The 16,074-nt window shown below is 44.6% G+C and overlaps 2 protein-coding genes across 2 annotated transcripts in view; both read left to right on the top strand.

Annotated features, from left to right (window-relative positions):
- Positions 1-1,397: 1,397 nt before the first annotated feature.
- On the top strand, positions 1,398-13,387 carry PEX26 (peroxisomal biogenesis factor 26). The gene is made up of 6 exons (XM_036102461.2): positions 1,398-1,587; positions 1,788-2,083; positions 4,043-4,183; positions 4,862-5,157; positions 6,765-6,911; positions 10,281-13,387. The coding sequence occupies exons 2-6, from the start codon at positions 1,833-1,835 to the stop codon at positions 10,379-10,381; spliced, it is 936 nt and encodes a 311-aa protein (XP_035958354.1). The 5' UTR covers positions 1,398-1,587; positions 1,788-1,832; the 3' UTR covers positions 10,382-13,387.
- TUBA8 (tubulin alpha 8) overlaps positions 11,327-16,074 on the top strand; it is a 35,022-nt gene continuing 30,274 nt past the window's right edge. Inside the window, exon 1 of the mRNA XM_078075382.1 lies at positions 11,327-11,441. Within this exon, the coding sequence (XP_077931508.1) occupies positions 11,424-11,441 (18 nt within the window). The 5' untranslated portion in view covers positions 11,327-11,423. The remainder of the gene's footprint in view (positions 11,442-16,074) is intronic.

Here is a 16,074-nt window from a genome sequence, read left to right as displayed (position 1 = left end):
CACTCCCAATCTCTCTTATTTCTCCTCAGCATTTATTATCATCTGACATACTACTGTTTGTACTTCACTTGCTTTTTTAAAAAATTTGTTTTCTTTCACTATGACATAAACTCCACAAAAGCGGATATTTTTGTCTCTTTTGTTCACTGTGTGATCTTCAGTACTTAGAACAGGGCCTAGCACCTAGTAGGTGTTCAAAAAGTATTTACGGAATAAGTGAAGTCTTGACTTCATCACCTTATATGGTTACAGTGTCCATACTTCTCTTTCCTCAGAGTTTGATGGATTTCATGTTTCTGCCTCTTCTTTCCATGAGGACTTTCTGCAGAGAGCTGAAAGCCCAGCAAATGGGTGTGTCTATATCTAGTGACAAGGGAAGGGAATGTATGGCATAAATGGGCACTTACCCTGTGCCTGGCCGTTCTAATCTAATCACCAGGGGAGTAAACAATTCTAGAGAAGCTTTGCAAAGATTTCAAAAGGTAGGGAACTGAGGAGAAACTAAAGCTGAGACAACCTAGTATAAATTCAGCAGAGTCTGGGTGAAGCACATAATACAATAATAAATGTAATTTATGTATTTGTGTAAATTTATCTAATAATTATAGCTATAATTTATTGAATACTTGCTCTATTCTAGTACTTTATTATGTATTGCATTACACACCGTGTGGCTTTGTTTTCACAATATCTCTATATGAAGCAACGAGGCTCAATGAGCTTATGTAACTTGCTTGGGGAATGATTTGTAAATTTTCTGAATAGAGAGCATAGACTCTAGACTCTGTCCTGCAGAACAGAATAGTGGCTAAATACATGGCTTTGAGCAAAAATAGCTTTGTTGACTTAGTTTTTGCCAGCTCCTTGTTGTGTGACCTTCAGCAAAGTGTTTAAATAAGCTCCAATGTCCTCACCTGTTAAATGGGGATAACAGTTGTCCTTAACTCCCAGGGTTGAGGGAAGGATTAAATGAGATTGCACAAAAAGCGCTTAGCATAGTGCTAGGCCCTGTACGCACTGGATAAATGTGACTGTGCCTGGGAAGGCGGAACATATAAGGAAAAGTGTCCAGCTCTGTTTCCTTTCAGTGCTTTTCCTGCTCTGTCCTCCTTCCGCTCTAATCGCTATTCCTGCAGAAGCTCAGAATTAGAAGCCTGCTCATAACTCCACCTCTGTTACTGGAATTTCCTCTCTCCGGCCTCTGCTGGAACTGGTTCGTGAAGGGACCTCCCCCATCTCACAACACAGCCTTCGCTTTGTTATTTCCCAAAGCTTTGCAAAGTGCCAGTTTTTCTCCGGGGACAGTGACAGTTTCTGTTGCGTGGTATGCTGGGAGTTGTAGTCCGAAATCCCCCCCATCTACATCAAGAGGGCGACTGAGCCGGGAGCCAGGGAACTACAACTCCCAGAGTCCTCCGCGCCGCCGGGACGCCATGAGTCTGCAGGGATCTGCGAGAGCCGGAAAGATGTCGGTTCCCTTGTCCCGCGCCTGCAGTGAGCGGCTATATTCATAAAAAGGAACCTGGAACGGCACTCCCCGGGGCTAAGGTGGTATCAGTACATGCCGTGGGGCCAGAGAAGCTAGAGGCAGGTATTCCAGGAATGTAGCTGTTCTGCAAATGTGAGGTGTAAACTGGTTCCCCGTGTTTCAGGCTGTCTTGAGCTGGAGCAGCTGCCCGGCTAACCCAGCCTTTAACTTAGACATGGCCACTAACTTTTCCTCTTCCAGGACTCGGCCTCGGGAAGGGTTGTGGGTAAGCGTATGAGGACTGTCCCTCTTCTCCCAGGCCGACGCCGGATATCCCGGATCCCCCGGAGAGGCTGCCACTCTGATGTCTGAAGAGACAGGCCCTAGGCCCAGGCTGGCTATGAAGAGTGACTCCTCGACCCCTGCAGCCCCCCTTAGGGGGCTCGGGGCGCCCCTGAAGAGCAGCGAGCCTGTGTGCGCCGCCCCACCTCCATCAGCAGCCGTGGTTCTGCTGGAGGAGGCTGCAGACCTCTTGGTGGTGCACCTGGACTTCCGGGGAGCGCTGCAGACCTGTGAACGCGCCTGGCGGAGCTTAGCCAACGATGATGCGGGCACGTACGTGCTGGGCTCCGTTCATTTCCGGGTGATCTTGGGGAGGACTCAAGATTTTGGGAGTTCTGTCATTCCCAGATTGCTCACAAGGAGCCTTACACCTTGCTTTCATTAGTGGTTTCTCTCTGAGAGGCTAGCGTGCCCATTCTACAGAGGAGGAAACTGAGGCACTGCACAATGGGAAGAAGTGGTCAAGTCGGGTAACAGAGCTTAGTGAGAATCCACAGCCAATTCCTTTCTCCCTATTCCAGTGTAGAATGGCATGGTGAGAAGATAAGATATGTATTAAGTGTTAAATTATTTCGGTAAGCAGGTTCAGTAAGCAGGTGGTGGAAGTCCTCTCCTAGCTACACTCCTCTCCCCCAAGTTCTTCACTTTGGGCCTTGGTTGATGAATGGAAATGGAGTTCAGAGCAGGAGTAGTGTTCTGGTCCTGTTGAAGGATTGGATTAAAGAGTCAATCTGGAGAAAATCTTGGTCCTGCACTGCTTTCTTTCTTTCTTTTTTTTATTATGTTATGTTAATCACCATACATTACATCATTAGTTTTTGATGTAGTGTTCCATGATTCATTGTTTGCGTATAACACCCAGTGCTCCATGCAGTACGTGCCCTCTTTAATACCCATCACCAGGCTAACCCATCCCCCCACCCTCCTCTCCTCTAAAACCCTCAGTTTGTTTCTCAGGGTCCATAGTCTCTCATGGTTTATCTCCCCCTCCGATTTCCCCCCCTTCATTTTTCCCTTCCTAGTATCTTCTTCTTCTTTTTTTTAATATATAATGTATTATTTGTTTCAGAGGTACAGGTCTGTGATTCATCAGTCTTACACAATTCACAGCGCTCATCATAGCACATGCCCTCCCCGATGTCTATCACCCAGCCACCCCATCCCTCCCACCCCCCACCGCTCCAGCAACCCTGTTTGTTTTCTGAGACATTGCTCTTTCTAAAGCTGTTAGCCTCTTGGGAAGTTGAGGGCATCATTTCTCTGTGGATTGTAATGTTGATTTTGGCTACACTAGGGAGGTGGTGGGTAGAATAGTCAAAGCTGACCCCAGAGAAGGATGAACTGGGGAGCCCTGGCTGTGTTTTTAGGGGGTGGGGTAGGGGCTTGTTGCAGTAAATGCTGGAGGCTGTATTTGGGGTGCCTGGAGGTACTTCAGTTGGTGGTGCTAACAGGCCAGTTGTGAAGTTCCTATACTTAGGCAGAAACGTTGCTCCATCCCCACTTCTTCACTAAAACAAACTCTTAGCTCCAGCTCTCTTTCCACCCACACACCTGTTATCCCTTTCCCCTTTCCTGATGTCACCTGGGTTCAAAGATGTGTAACCAGGCAACAGTTGAGTTGCCTCCAGATTTACAGGAACTTTGAACTCCTAGGGGAAAAGGCAGTTTTCTCTGTGTTGGGGCTAGTGAGACCGGTTGTAATTTGAGCTCCACTTAAATACTAATGGGGAGGATAGAGGTGATGGCTGCTGAGTTGGGAACTGGGGAGGAACAGTCCCAGGGTGGAGGTGGGAATGGAAACAGGGGCACCATTTCTTTCTTTCTTTCTTTCTTTCTTTCTTTCTTTCTTTCTTTCTTTCTTTCTTTCTTCCTTCCTTCCTTCCTTCCTTCCTTCCTTCCTTCCTTCCTTCCTTTCCTTTCTTTCTTTCCTTTCTTTCTTTCTTTCTTCTTTCTCTTTCTTTTTTTTTCTCTTTCTTTCTTCTTCCTTCCTTCCTTTCTTTTTTAAGATTTTTATTTATTTATTTAGAGAGCTTGTAAGAGCGGGGGTAGGGACAGAGGGAGAGGGTAAGAATCTCCAGCAGACTCTGCACTGAGCTGGAGCGCAGAGCCTGATGCAGGGCTTGATCCTACAACCCCGAGATCATGACCTGAGCAGAAACCAAGAGTCACCTATTAACAGGTGCCCCTGGAGGGTAACCACTTCTAAACCTGAATTGGTTTTTCTGCTGGCAGCTCCTTGGAGGTGAAATGCTCCCTGTGTGTTGTGGGGATCCAGGCCCTGGCAGAAATGAATCGGTGGCAGGAAGTCCTGTCCTGGGTTCTTCAGTATTACCAGGTCCCTGAAAAGCTACCTCCCAAAGTCCTGGAACTATGGTAGGTCCTTGTTCTGGCTCATTGGATCAGTTCAGGAACAAGAGGATTTTCATGTCCTTTTTTGAATCAGTGCCTAATATCTTCTCTTTCTCCCTTCCCTACCATTCCCTCTATATCTAATTCTTACCCTGTTTGTTTTGTTTTGTTTTTGACCTCAAAACCTAGCTATAAAAGATGAGGAAGGGGGAATTTAGGAGTGGGGTAGAGGGAAAGAGGAGGAGAGGGGACAGTGGGAATAGGAGATGTGAAGTGGGATGACAGAAGTGGAGTATGTCCTAGCTGAGAGAGCTTCTTGCTACTTCCTAGGAATTCCTAATTCTTATCAATATCATCATCCCGGGGCGCCTGGGTGGCTCAGTCGTTAAGCGTCTGCCTTTGGCTCAGGTCGTGATCCCAGGGTCCTGGGATCGAGCCCCACATCGGGCTCCCTGCTCCGGGGGAAGCCTGCTTCTCCCTCTCCTACTCCCCCTGCTTGTGTTCCCTCTCTCGCTATGTCTCTCTGTGTCAAATAAATAAATAAAATCTTTAAAAAAATATATATATATATCATCATCCCAGAGGGAAGGCCTGGAGGACACAGGGGAGGGATTGGGTGGGAGAGGGTGGTAGTTATGAGAGGTGAACCAACCATGGAGCACTGACTGTCTTTTTTTGAAATTGGGTTATTTGGGGCTGCAGTGTTCTTTTATACAGCAAAATGCAAGAGCCTGGAGCTGTGCTGGAAGTGGTCAGTGCTTGGCTACAAGACCCCGACAATCAGGGCCTTCCAGAATACAGAGCCTTGGCGGAACTTCACCTGCAGCGGGTGCTGCTGCCTCTGGGCTGCTTGTCAGAGGCTGAGGAGCTCGTGGTGGGCTCTGCAGCCTTCAGTGAGGAAGAGCGGCTGGACGTACTCCAGACCATGAATAAGGCAAGGCAACAGCAGAAACACCAACACTCAGGCTCTGAGGAGGCCCAGAAGCTAAACCAGGAAGGTAGGACATTATCCTTCTGTAGCCTCTATAAAGTGGAGTTGTGGGCTTTCCCTTATACCTTGGGGTTTATCATGACATTCCTGGGAGCTTGGGAGCAATTATTTGTATGAGCAACTCCCAAATTGCAGAATAGGAAACCTGTTAATAGATTAAAAAGCCAAGCCCTGACCCTTTGTAGTTGGCAGTGGAAGGAGAATCTCTGGGAGGTGTCGCTGAATCTCAGAACCTTAACTCTTATCTCTTGAAAGCCACCTTCTTCTTAGGGTCCTCTCACTAGATCTCTTGTCTCTATCATGCTGGCCTGAGTGGGATGTTATTCCTCCTTTAAAGGCTGGCCCAAATACAGACACAGCTGAGGTATGCTGTGGGATAGCCAAAGGAAAATAAACTGACACAATAACTTGGTAACTTGACTTAGATAAAAATTACTTATCTTCAGCTTGGGCCCCACTGCCCAGCCTCCTGTCTGCCTTTACTTACTAGATCTCCTGGGTATGTTCTTCAGTGTTTGATGTCCCCCTTTAAGGGGCAGCCCACCTCTGCCCATTGGAGTGCAGTTTCACACAATGGCTTTTTAGGGAAACCATTTTAAGACCCAACATCGTACACCTATTATCCTACAAGGGATGCCTACATAGAGGTGGGTGTAGGTGTAGGGGTTATTTTGTTATAAGGGAATTTAAAGATCCTCTACTCCAGACCCTTCCCTGGTCTTTGAATCCTTTTCATCCTCTTTTCCTCGAGTAATCATCTAGTCTATGCAAGGATAGGAAATTCACTGTCTCCAGAAGCAGCTCATTCCATCTATGGGCAGTTCTGTAGGGAAGTTCTTCCTGATGCTGAATTTAAGTTTTTTCTTGGTAGTTTTTAGCCACTGTTCTTTGATTTTTCTCTTGGTACATACAGAATAGGCCTGATCCTTCTTTTTTATATGGAGTTCTTTAACCAACTATAATCCTGTTCTCCAAAGTGTTTTTTTCTTTGTGTGCTAAAGAGGATGAACCTCCTGAGGTAGAATCACTTCTTTGCAAACAGGTTGTTGGCTTTAGGAATTGCCTGTGGCTAACCAAGCCCTCTGCCCCTCCATCTCCTGGGGAAGAAAGGATGGGGAAAGGGTTTGATGGCAAGTTTAGAGTGTTCTGTCAGGACTTGGCACCACTTGTTCTTGAGTTGATGGTGTTCATATTTAAAATCTAAGACTTTTGAATTCTTCACTATATATGTTAAGTGCCTTTCATTTTCCTGCATTAATGTGATAATCAAGAACTATTGCTCTGTATAACTCTCTGTACATATCTTAGGCCAAAATATAAAGAATGCTATAAAATAATATTTAAAAAGTACACTAAATATGCCAGGTTTACCCAGCTGAGTAGATATTGTCTATTAAAAGTCTCTCCTAAGGAGATGACATTCTAGCGATGTAGTCTTTCCTTAAAACATTTTTGGAGCTTTTGGAATCTCTTTTAGAACTACTTTATGAACTACAGGAGTGAACTAGTCTTGTTACCTTTTGCTCAACTCTCATATTCCAGCTCAAAGCTCAGAGTCAGGGAAGCTGGTTCTCGTGGAGTTACCCTGCAGTTATGCTCTGTCTCCCTGACCAGGCTCCTCCTCCCACAAGTTCCTGTCACTAATGGTGTTGCTTCGCCGGCTTTGGGATTCTACAGTGAGCCACTTCTTTTCCATGCCCTTCAGAAAGAGCCTCCTGGCCGCCTTGATCCTCTGCCTCTTGGTGGTAAGGTTTGATCCAGGTGAGTAATGAAGCCTGTCTTCTCTCCTGCCCTTCCATGGAGGCATCTCCGGTGCCACTTCTCCCTGAGTCTCTTCTATAAGGAGGGATTGTTAGACCTCAGTGAGAGCCAGCTCAGCCCACCTAGGAGAGAATAGCCCTGGAGTCCATGAGAGTAGTCTGGAGGAAATTCACTCTACTCTGTTGACCCTTGAACACTGACTTTGAGTCATTGTCATCTACTTTATCCAAGGGTGAACTCTGACCAGAATGTGAGAATTTAAAAAAAAATTTTCCTCGTCGTAATACCTAAAAAATTGTGCTAAATTGTAAATGAAATACATGTATATTTTAGAAAATGTGGAAAATAGAGAAAAGTATAAAGAGGAAAACAGAAATCACCTATAAGTTTGTTATTGTAATGGTTGTACTGTAGTCTTTTTCTATATGGATACAGATGCAATTTTTTTTTTTTTTTTTTTTTTTTTTTTTTTAATTTTTTTATTGTTATGTTAATCCCCATACATTACATCATTAGTTTTAGATATAGTGTTCCATGATTCATTGTTTGTGCATAACACCCAGTGCTCCATGCAGAACGTGCCCTCCTTAATACCCATCACCAGGCTAACCCATCCTCCCAACCCCCTCCCCTCTAGAACCCTCAGTTTGTTTTTCAGAGTCCATTGTCTCTCATGGTTCTTCTCCCCCTCCGATTTCCCCCCCTTCATTCTTCCCCTCCTGCTACATTCTTCTTCTTCTTTTTTTCTTTCTTAACATATATTGCATTATTTGTTTCAGAGGTACAGATCTGAGATTCAACAGTCTTGCACAATTCACAGCGCTTACCAGAACACATACCCTCCCCAGTGTCCATCACCCAGTCACCCCATCCCTCCCACCCCACCCCCCACTCCAGCAACCCTCAGTTTGTTTCCTGAGATTAAGAATTCCTCATATCAGTGAGGTCATATGATACATGTCTTTCTCTGTTTGACTTATTTCGCTCAGCATAATACCCTCCAGTTCCATCCACGTCGTTGCAAATGGCAAGATCTTATTCCTTTTGATGGCTGCATAATATTCCATTGTATATATATACCACATCTTCTTTATCCATTCATCATACAGATGCAATTTTGCATGTTATAAATATCTTTTAAAACATGGCTTTAGATGGCTAAATAATATTCCAGTTTATAGAAACTTCCATGATTGATTAATAACCCCCATTGTTGAACATTTTGATTATTTCTCTTTTTTTTTAAGATTTTTTTATTTATTTGACAGAGAGAGACACAGCGAGAGAGGGAACACAAACAGGGGGAGTGAGAGAGGGAGAAGCAGGCTTCCCGCTGAGCAGGGAGCCCGATGTGGGACTTGATCCCAGGACCCTGGGATCATGACCTGAGCCGAAGGCAGATGCTTAATGACTGAGCCACCCAGGTGCCCCACATTTTGATTATTTCTTACTCTGTTTTCTACAGTGCTATGAAGCAGACATGAGCTCCCTGAGTGCTATTTGGGAACAACCCTGGTTATTTCCTGAGGATTAACTCCTCAAAACTAAGTGCTGGACCAAAGATTAGGAGCACATTCTTTTAGATTTTTTTTTTTTTTTTTAATATTTTATTTATTTATTTGACAGAGAGAGACACAGCGAGAGAGGAAACACAGCAGGGGGAGTGGGAGAGGGAGAAGCAGGCTTCCTGCTGAGCAGGGAGCCCGATGTGGGGCACGAACCCAGGACCCTGGGATCACGACCTGAGCCGAAGGCAGATGCTTAACGACTGAGCCACCCAGGCGCCCCCATTCTTTTAGATTTTTATGTTCGTGTGTTACTCTATGTGAGTTATGATCTAATCGCTACTCTTCTCATGAATTTCGACTTAGAATAGAATTATATAACTTTCAAAACTGCAGGGAAAACTGGAAACCCTTATTCCAGTCCCTTCATATTCTTTTTCTTTCTTTTTTGATCAAGAAACCTAAGAACTACAGAAAAAAGTAACTAGCCTAGGGTCACACAAATAATTTGTCTATTTTAAAAACTGCCAGTTCTTGGAACACCTAGGTGGCTCAGTTGGTTAAGTGTCAGATTCTTGGTTTCAGCTCAGGTCATGATCTCAGGGTTGTGAGATCCAGCCCCACATGGAGCTCATGTGGGCTCTGAGCTCAGCGGGGGAGTCTGCTTGAGATTCTCTCTCTCTGACCCTTCTCCCACTTGTGAACGTATATGCATGCTCTTGTGCATGTGTGCTCTCCCTCTCTCAAAGAAATAAATAAATCTTTAAAACAAAACGAAAACAAAACCTGCCAGTTCTTGTCTTAATCTTTAGGTCTTCCCCATTTTCCCCATTCCCCTTTCTCTTATTCAGTGAGCTTTTTTTGCACAGCTCAAAGTTGTCCTTTTCACTTTGCTGAACACTGAGCAGGAATTCCGTCTGAATAGCTCTGTTTGCTTAAGGAAAGAGTCCTGAGTTAGTTCTCAGGAAAGCTGAGGATAGTTTGTGTTCATTCCAGTCCACTCTCTGACTTCTACTTTGTTCCAGAGACTTGATAAAAATTTAGAATTTTTTTTTTTTTTTATGGTGCTTGTAAGTCCTGCTCTTCTGAGTGGGGACAGCAAGAGGCAGTTTGAGCTTGCTGCCTCCAAGGCTGCGCAGAGCTTCTTCCCGGTGTCCTGGCCTGGCACTGCTCACCCCTAGTGGCGGACTTGACTCATTGCAGTGGTGGTGCGGTGGGAGAGGAGAGCCCATGACCAGGCAGCAACTAGAACTCTCTAGGAAGGATATAAAAAGAGTAGACTGTCAGTAGCTTTCTTTAAAAATAACAGTTTTCTTTTTAAGAAAGAAAAAAAAAAATCAGTTAAAAAAAATCAGTAATCAAATAAGGAAAAACCAACCAATCAACTCAGCCCTAATTCCCAAGAGGTAGATTGTACTTTATTTTCAGTATGATTAACTTAGGATAAAAATAGGTAATACTGTCACTTGGCTCCAGGTTGAGAAGGTATGAAAAGAAATGTAGTGAAGTCTCTTCTCAAATTTATCTTCCCAGAGACAGCCACCATTACCAGTTTTTTGTGTGTGTATCATAAAGCTAGGCTAAAACATAATAAGTTTGGATCTTTTTCTCAGCAAACTTAAGGTCACTATAATCCAAGTGAAGAAAATATATCCCAGAGAATATATCCTAGAGAAAATGAAAGTTTTCTTTATTGTTGAGAAGGGGAGGAAGAGCAAATAACATTAAGCATCAACATATGCTTTACAAAGATCACGCATACTCCCAAAGTGGTAGGGTTTCCAAGGGAAGGGACTTGAGGCTGAGGGGAAGAGGAGGGGAGTAAAGGCAGGCACACTGACAACAATCTTCCTTTTTCCTGCAGCTTCTCCTTCTTCCTTGCCCTTCCTCTACAAGCTGGCTCAGCTCTTCCATCGGATCCAGGAGGCCATGTTTTCTCTCTACCGGCTTCCTATCCACGACTGAGTGGTCTTTCCCATTCCACTCAACCTCTCACTCCCCAGGTCGGCTGTGACAGAAGCAGAGTAACTCATCCATGGCAGCCCACCTGTTGCTGGCTGGGCCCCCTCAGGAGTGGGGCCAGCCCCAATTCTAGAAAGACCTGATCCAGTCTGGTGAACTGTATTTTGCCACCTGAATGTTATCCCCCTTGCACCCCACTTTGGCTGGTGTTGGTAGGTAATGTGGGAACAAAGTGGGGCCAGAGAGCACAAGTCCTCCAGAATAATACTCCCTTATACCCAGAGGCCCCTTCTAAAGGAGGGGTTTGGGAAAGGAGAGTGTGTCCATGAAATACTCCTTCTTCTTGGCAAAGGCAAGGGATTGATTTTTCAGGTCAGGGTGTTAATTAAGCTGGAAGTTCAGAAAACTCTGATAGAATGACCGTTGGCCTTTCACTTCTGTGGAAAACTTACCTCTGAAAATTGCCTCACAGGGTAGGCCCTTAATTAGGCAGAGTGAGGATCTGAGAGGGCCTTTTAATTCTCCTCTATGCTCCTTTCCACCAAATCTGTGCATAGAGAAGTTATTTATCAATACACCATTCCTGTGGTTTTGCAATGGGCTTGAAACTGCTTGGGCCCTCTCTTTTCAGACCAGGACGTGGCTTTCAGAACCACCCAGGTAACTGTTGAAAGCAAAATAAGGCGGCTCTGCTCTTCTCACTGGGTAAAGTGATCTTGTTTGGTGCCTCTTGGGCTTCAGCTCAATTTTCCAGGTTGTCAGTGGCCAAGTCCTGCTCTATTACACACTCAGTATTCCTGTGTTCTCTTTCTTCCTGTCAGTTCCTTCTCACTGCCCTGCAATAGTACTTTTGTACTTTGTCCAATGGCTGTTTCACCAGGTTCTGCCCTCCATCCTTGCCTCCTTGGTATACACCATTGCTGGTCCCCCTCCCCCTTCTATGTCCTGTTGTTCTAGCTATAGTCTATTGTTTGTATAATGTACAGGTTTTTCCGCTCGTGTGGCCTTGAAAAGTAGGCCAGGCTCAGAGGCTGATGAGCTGAAAATGGAACTGGGTAATCAGGTGAGCTGGAAGGGATGTGTAGAGGGAGTTGGGCAGAGGGGAGATATGGGTTTTGAAGGCAATAAACAATTCATTGTTAGGGGGAGGAGGCATTGGGGCCATAGCATTTGGGTATTTGAAATGTTTCAGTGTTTTCTGTCACTGGCCACAAGAATCTTACATGTTACTGTGCAAGTAAACGTAAAACACTACTATGCTGTCGGAGTTGTAAAAGGCTTCCCGCAGGGGCTAGCCTTTTTGAGGCTGAAGGCCAAGCAAACTGCCCCCAGCTGGGGTTTCAGGCAGTGTTGATGCCAGGAATAGAGGAGGTGCTTAGTAGTTTCCCAGAGGTTGGTTTTCAGGAGTTCCAAGTGAACAATTCTCTTTAGTAAAGTGGGTAGAAGGAGTAAACCTCACAGGCCCTTGGGAGGTAAGTCCCTAGGGTGTGGTCCACCTCTGTAGGAAACAAATCTGTGCTTTTACATATGGGCTTTTAAATAGAGTTAAGAACCCTGGGGAGAGGAGAGGAGACAGATAAGCTTTGAGATTTGTTAGAATGATTTCTCAAAATGAAAATCTGGTCCTTCACTACCCTAGATAAAACTCTTTAATGTCTTCCCATGCCTCGCATGGCATTTCTTCTTAAATTCGTCATGGAATTTAAGGCCCCTTATGCACTGGTCTTGGCTAACACCTCCACTTTGATACGGGGACTCTGTTCCTCATGCACGCTGCCCTCCAGCTGCCCAGCCAGTCAGTTTTCTGAACGTTTCATGCTCCTTCACACCACTGTAACTTTAGCACCTGCTGTTCCCTCTGGAAGGCCCAGCTTCCACTTTTTGCCTGGTTAGCTCCTCGAATTTCCAGACTTAACTCAACGGTTACCTTTGGGAATCCTGTCCTGATGTCCTCTGCTTCCACCTTTTTGTGGTAGTGACCCCATGGCCTTATAATTGTGAAGTCCTTTGTTACCTCCAGTAACTGTGAGCTCTTTGAAGCTGGGGAATGTGGCTCATTGCAGTGTTTAAGAATCAGGTTTGGGGGGCACCTGTGTGGCTCAGTCGTTAAGCGTCTGCTTTCGGCTCAGGTCATGATCCCAGGGTCCTGGGATCGAACCCCGCATTGGGCTCCCTGCTCTGCAGGAGGCCTGCTTCTCCCTCTCCCTCTCCCCCTGCTTGTGCTCTCTCTCTCGCTGTCTCTCTCTGTCAAATAAATAAGTAAAATCTTTAAAAAAAAAAAAAAGAATCAGGTTTGGATCCCTGCTCTACCACTCATGAGGCATGTGACTGTTGGAAAGTGACCTATCCTTTCTCAGCCTCAATGTCCTCATCTGTTAGTGAGTTATTATCTTGTAGGGACTTTTAGGCCTAGCCGAGGACATATGAAGGTATCAGAGGTGTTTAAATGAATGAACTGATACAGCTGCCATGACAAAAGATCCATGTGCTTTTGGTGTATTTTGTATTGTGAAAAGTCTGAGTAAAAAGAAGTCTGTCTGTCCCTTGAAGTTCCTCCATATTATTTAGCTTGTAGGCCTCTTGGTTCTCTGTTTGATGTTTGTCTTGAACTCTGCAGTGCTGTCTGGTCACCAGCCCCAGCTACCTTCCTAGTGAGTCAAGGAACTCAGAACCAAAACTGCTCTGATGACTTTGACCTTTTCTAAGAATGGAGGCTGGTATTCATATCAGTCTTCAAGTCTGGGCTTAAGGAGGTCAGAAATGAAGGGAAGGCTTCCTTGTTAGACTTAGAGCTGTGCTGTCCAATATGGTAGCCATTAGCCACAGGTGGCTTTTGAGCACTTGAAATGTGGCTGGTCCAAATCGAGATGTTCTGTAAATGTAAAATACTCACTGGATTTTGAAGATTTAGTACTAAAAAAATGAAAATTCAATAATTTTTATATTGATTGCATGTTGAAATGATAATATTTTGGGTATATTGGGTTAAATAAAATCTATTAAAAATAATTTCAGCTGTTTCTTTTTACTTTTTTGTGAGGTTACTAGAATGTTTAAAATGACATATATGACTCACACTATATTTCTTTCGGGCAGTGCTGTTGAACACACACAGTACACATCAAGTTCAGAGGGGATGGCAGTCAGCATTGTATGATGGGATTTTGTAGAATGTTAGATCTGGGAAGATCATCTCTTATAGCCGCGCCCCGCTTTTTTAAGTTAAGGAAATTGAGACCCAGAGAGGTGAAGTGATTTGCCCTGAGTCGAATAGCCTGAATAAGATCAAGGTCTCCTGACCTCAACTCCGGTATTCCTTTCACTGGCGCTATGATTCTGCCTCACTTGCCCTAAAATCAGTCACTCTCTGGCTGAAATTCACTGTTAATATGCAAACATATCCTGGGAGGGGTAACTTTAGCTGGAGTTAGTTGATTAGTTTTACAAGGTTTTGAGAGAATACAACATAGAACATATTTTAAAATACAGGGATGCTGAGGAGAGCAGCAATGGATAATGCTATTCTGTGGTCAGAGAGGAGGCTGGGGAGGTTGGGGTGAGGTGGAGAGATGAAATTAAGCTACTATGGGCAATCACAGGGGTGGAGGTGGATGGGCCAGCGAAGGACATAGTTGTTCTACTTCTAGAAAGCAGCTTTAAGGGACTGAGGAAGTATGTCATAGCTTTTTGCAGGTGATCTGCACTCTTTTGCATGTATGTGTTTGTACCATCTGTGCATGTAGACCATTTAAAAATGATACTGAAGTTTTATATATATGGTACAGAATTCAAATATTACAAAAGGATATTCATAGAAAAGAATATCCTTTTTTTGCACCCCCAGTTTCCTGCCCAGAGGCCACCACCGTTAATTGATTAATCTTGGATGCTTGTTCCTCATCAGCTCATTCTTACTAGCTATTCAGTATTCCATTGTGTGATAGGATCACAGTGTAGAAAACCTCCACGCTATCCCTTTTTAATATATTGAAACCTCTCAACCTTCTCCTAAGCCTAGAAACACAGCAACTCTGAGTTTGAGATTAACAGGTACTGGTCCTGCCTCTTTACTGTCACTTCCTTGCAAACATGGAGCAGTCTGCTCAGCCTGTCTGGTAACTACCACAGCCACAGTGGGCAGATAAGAGCAGGCCCTTGCTCACCCTGGACATTCAATTTTTCTGAATCTGGACTGGCACTCAAGCATCTTCTGCCATCTGCTGGAAAGAGCCAGAGGAAATGGCAGAAAGAGAAAGGCCTGACATGAGTTGCAAATAGACACCTACTCACTACCTTGCCCTCTTTCCCTTCTGGCGTGGAGGAGTCCCAGGGCCACTGGAATTCGACCTCTGGCATGCACAGGTGAGGCCTGTTTTAATTCTGCTAATTTTACTCTCCGGCTTAGGCAAGCTCCCTGCCATAGCACCCCTTTGGAATTTAATACATGAAGTGTTTACTAGAAGAAAGTAGGGCCCTTTTGCTTCCCTCCCTCTGGAAACCTTAGTTTTATGGACTGGTAAGAAGTGAAGTTCAAGGCAGTGTGCACAGTGCTATCAGCAGCCTATGAAATCCCTCTCCGTGCCATTCCTCCAACAGTAACGTAGGGATCCAGATATTGTTTGCTGGCCTCTAGGCCTCCAGGCCTCCTGATAAAACAATGACTATATTGTTCTTGTGTTAAAGCAATGCATATATATTTTGGAAAATATTAATAATTGCATAGAAGCAAATATGGGACTCATGACCGCACTACTCAGAGATAACCACTGTTAATATTGATTGATTTTCTTTCCGTTTTTTTTTTTTTAATATTTTATTTATTTGTCAGAGAGAGAGAGAGCAAGCACAAGAAGGGGGAGCAGGCAGAGGGAGAAGCAGGCTCCCCGCTGACCCAGGAGCTGGATGTGGGGCTCAATCCCAGGACCCCGGGATCATGACCTGAGCTGAAGGCAGATGCTTAACCACCTGAGCCACCCAGGTGCCCTCAGTTTTTTTAAGCATCTAACCCTCTTGGTAGCCCAGGTGCTTGAAAAGCTGTGAAAAAATGGAAATTTCCAGACAGAATGGTTTGTGCATGAGTGGGACTAACTGGCTCAGCTGGGTTCCTTCTTCTTTTTTTTTTTTTAATTTTATTTTATTATGTTAGTTACCATACATTACATCATTAGTTTTTGATGTAGTGTTCCATGATTCATTGTTTGCGTATAACACCCAGTGCTCCATTCAGTACGTGCCCTCCTTAATACCCATCACCAGGCTAACCCATCCCCCCCCCCCTCTAAAACCCTCGGTTTGTTTCTCAGAGTCCATAGTCTCTCATGGATCATCTCCCCCTCCGATTTCTCCCCCTTCATTTTCCTTTCCTACTACCTTCTTTTTTTTTAAACATATAATGTATTATTTGTTTCAGAGGTACAGGTCTGTGATTCAACAGTCTTACACAATTCACAGCGCTCACCATAGCACGTACCCTCCCCAGTGTCCATCACCCAGCCACCCCATCCCTCCCACCCCCCATCACTCCAGCAACCCTCAGTTTGTTTCCTGAGATTAAGAGTCTCTTATGGTTTGTGTCCCTCTCTGGTTTCATCTTGTTTCATTTTTTCCTCCCTTCCCCTATGATCCTCTGTCTTATTTCTCAAATTCTACATATCAGTGAGATCATATGATACTTGTCTTTCTCTGATTGACTTATT

The sequence above is a fragment of the Halichoerus grypus genome, chromosome 6 (assembly GCF_964656455.1).
Source record: "Halichoerus grypus chromosome 6, mHalGry1.hap1.1, whole genome shotgun sequence".
Classification (NCBI taxonomy): domain Eukaryota; kingdom Metazoa; phylum Chordata; class Mammalia; order Carnivora; family Phocidae; genus Halichoerus; species Halichoerus grypus.
Note: the sequence above shows the minus strand (reverse complement) of the source record. Positions and strands in the feature narration are given on the sequence as shown.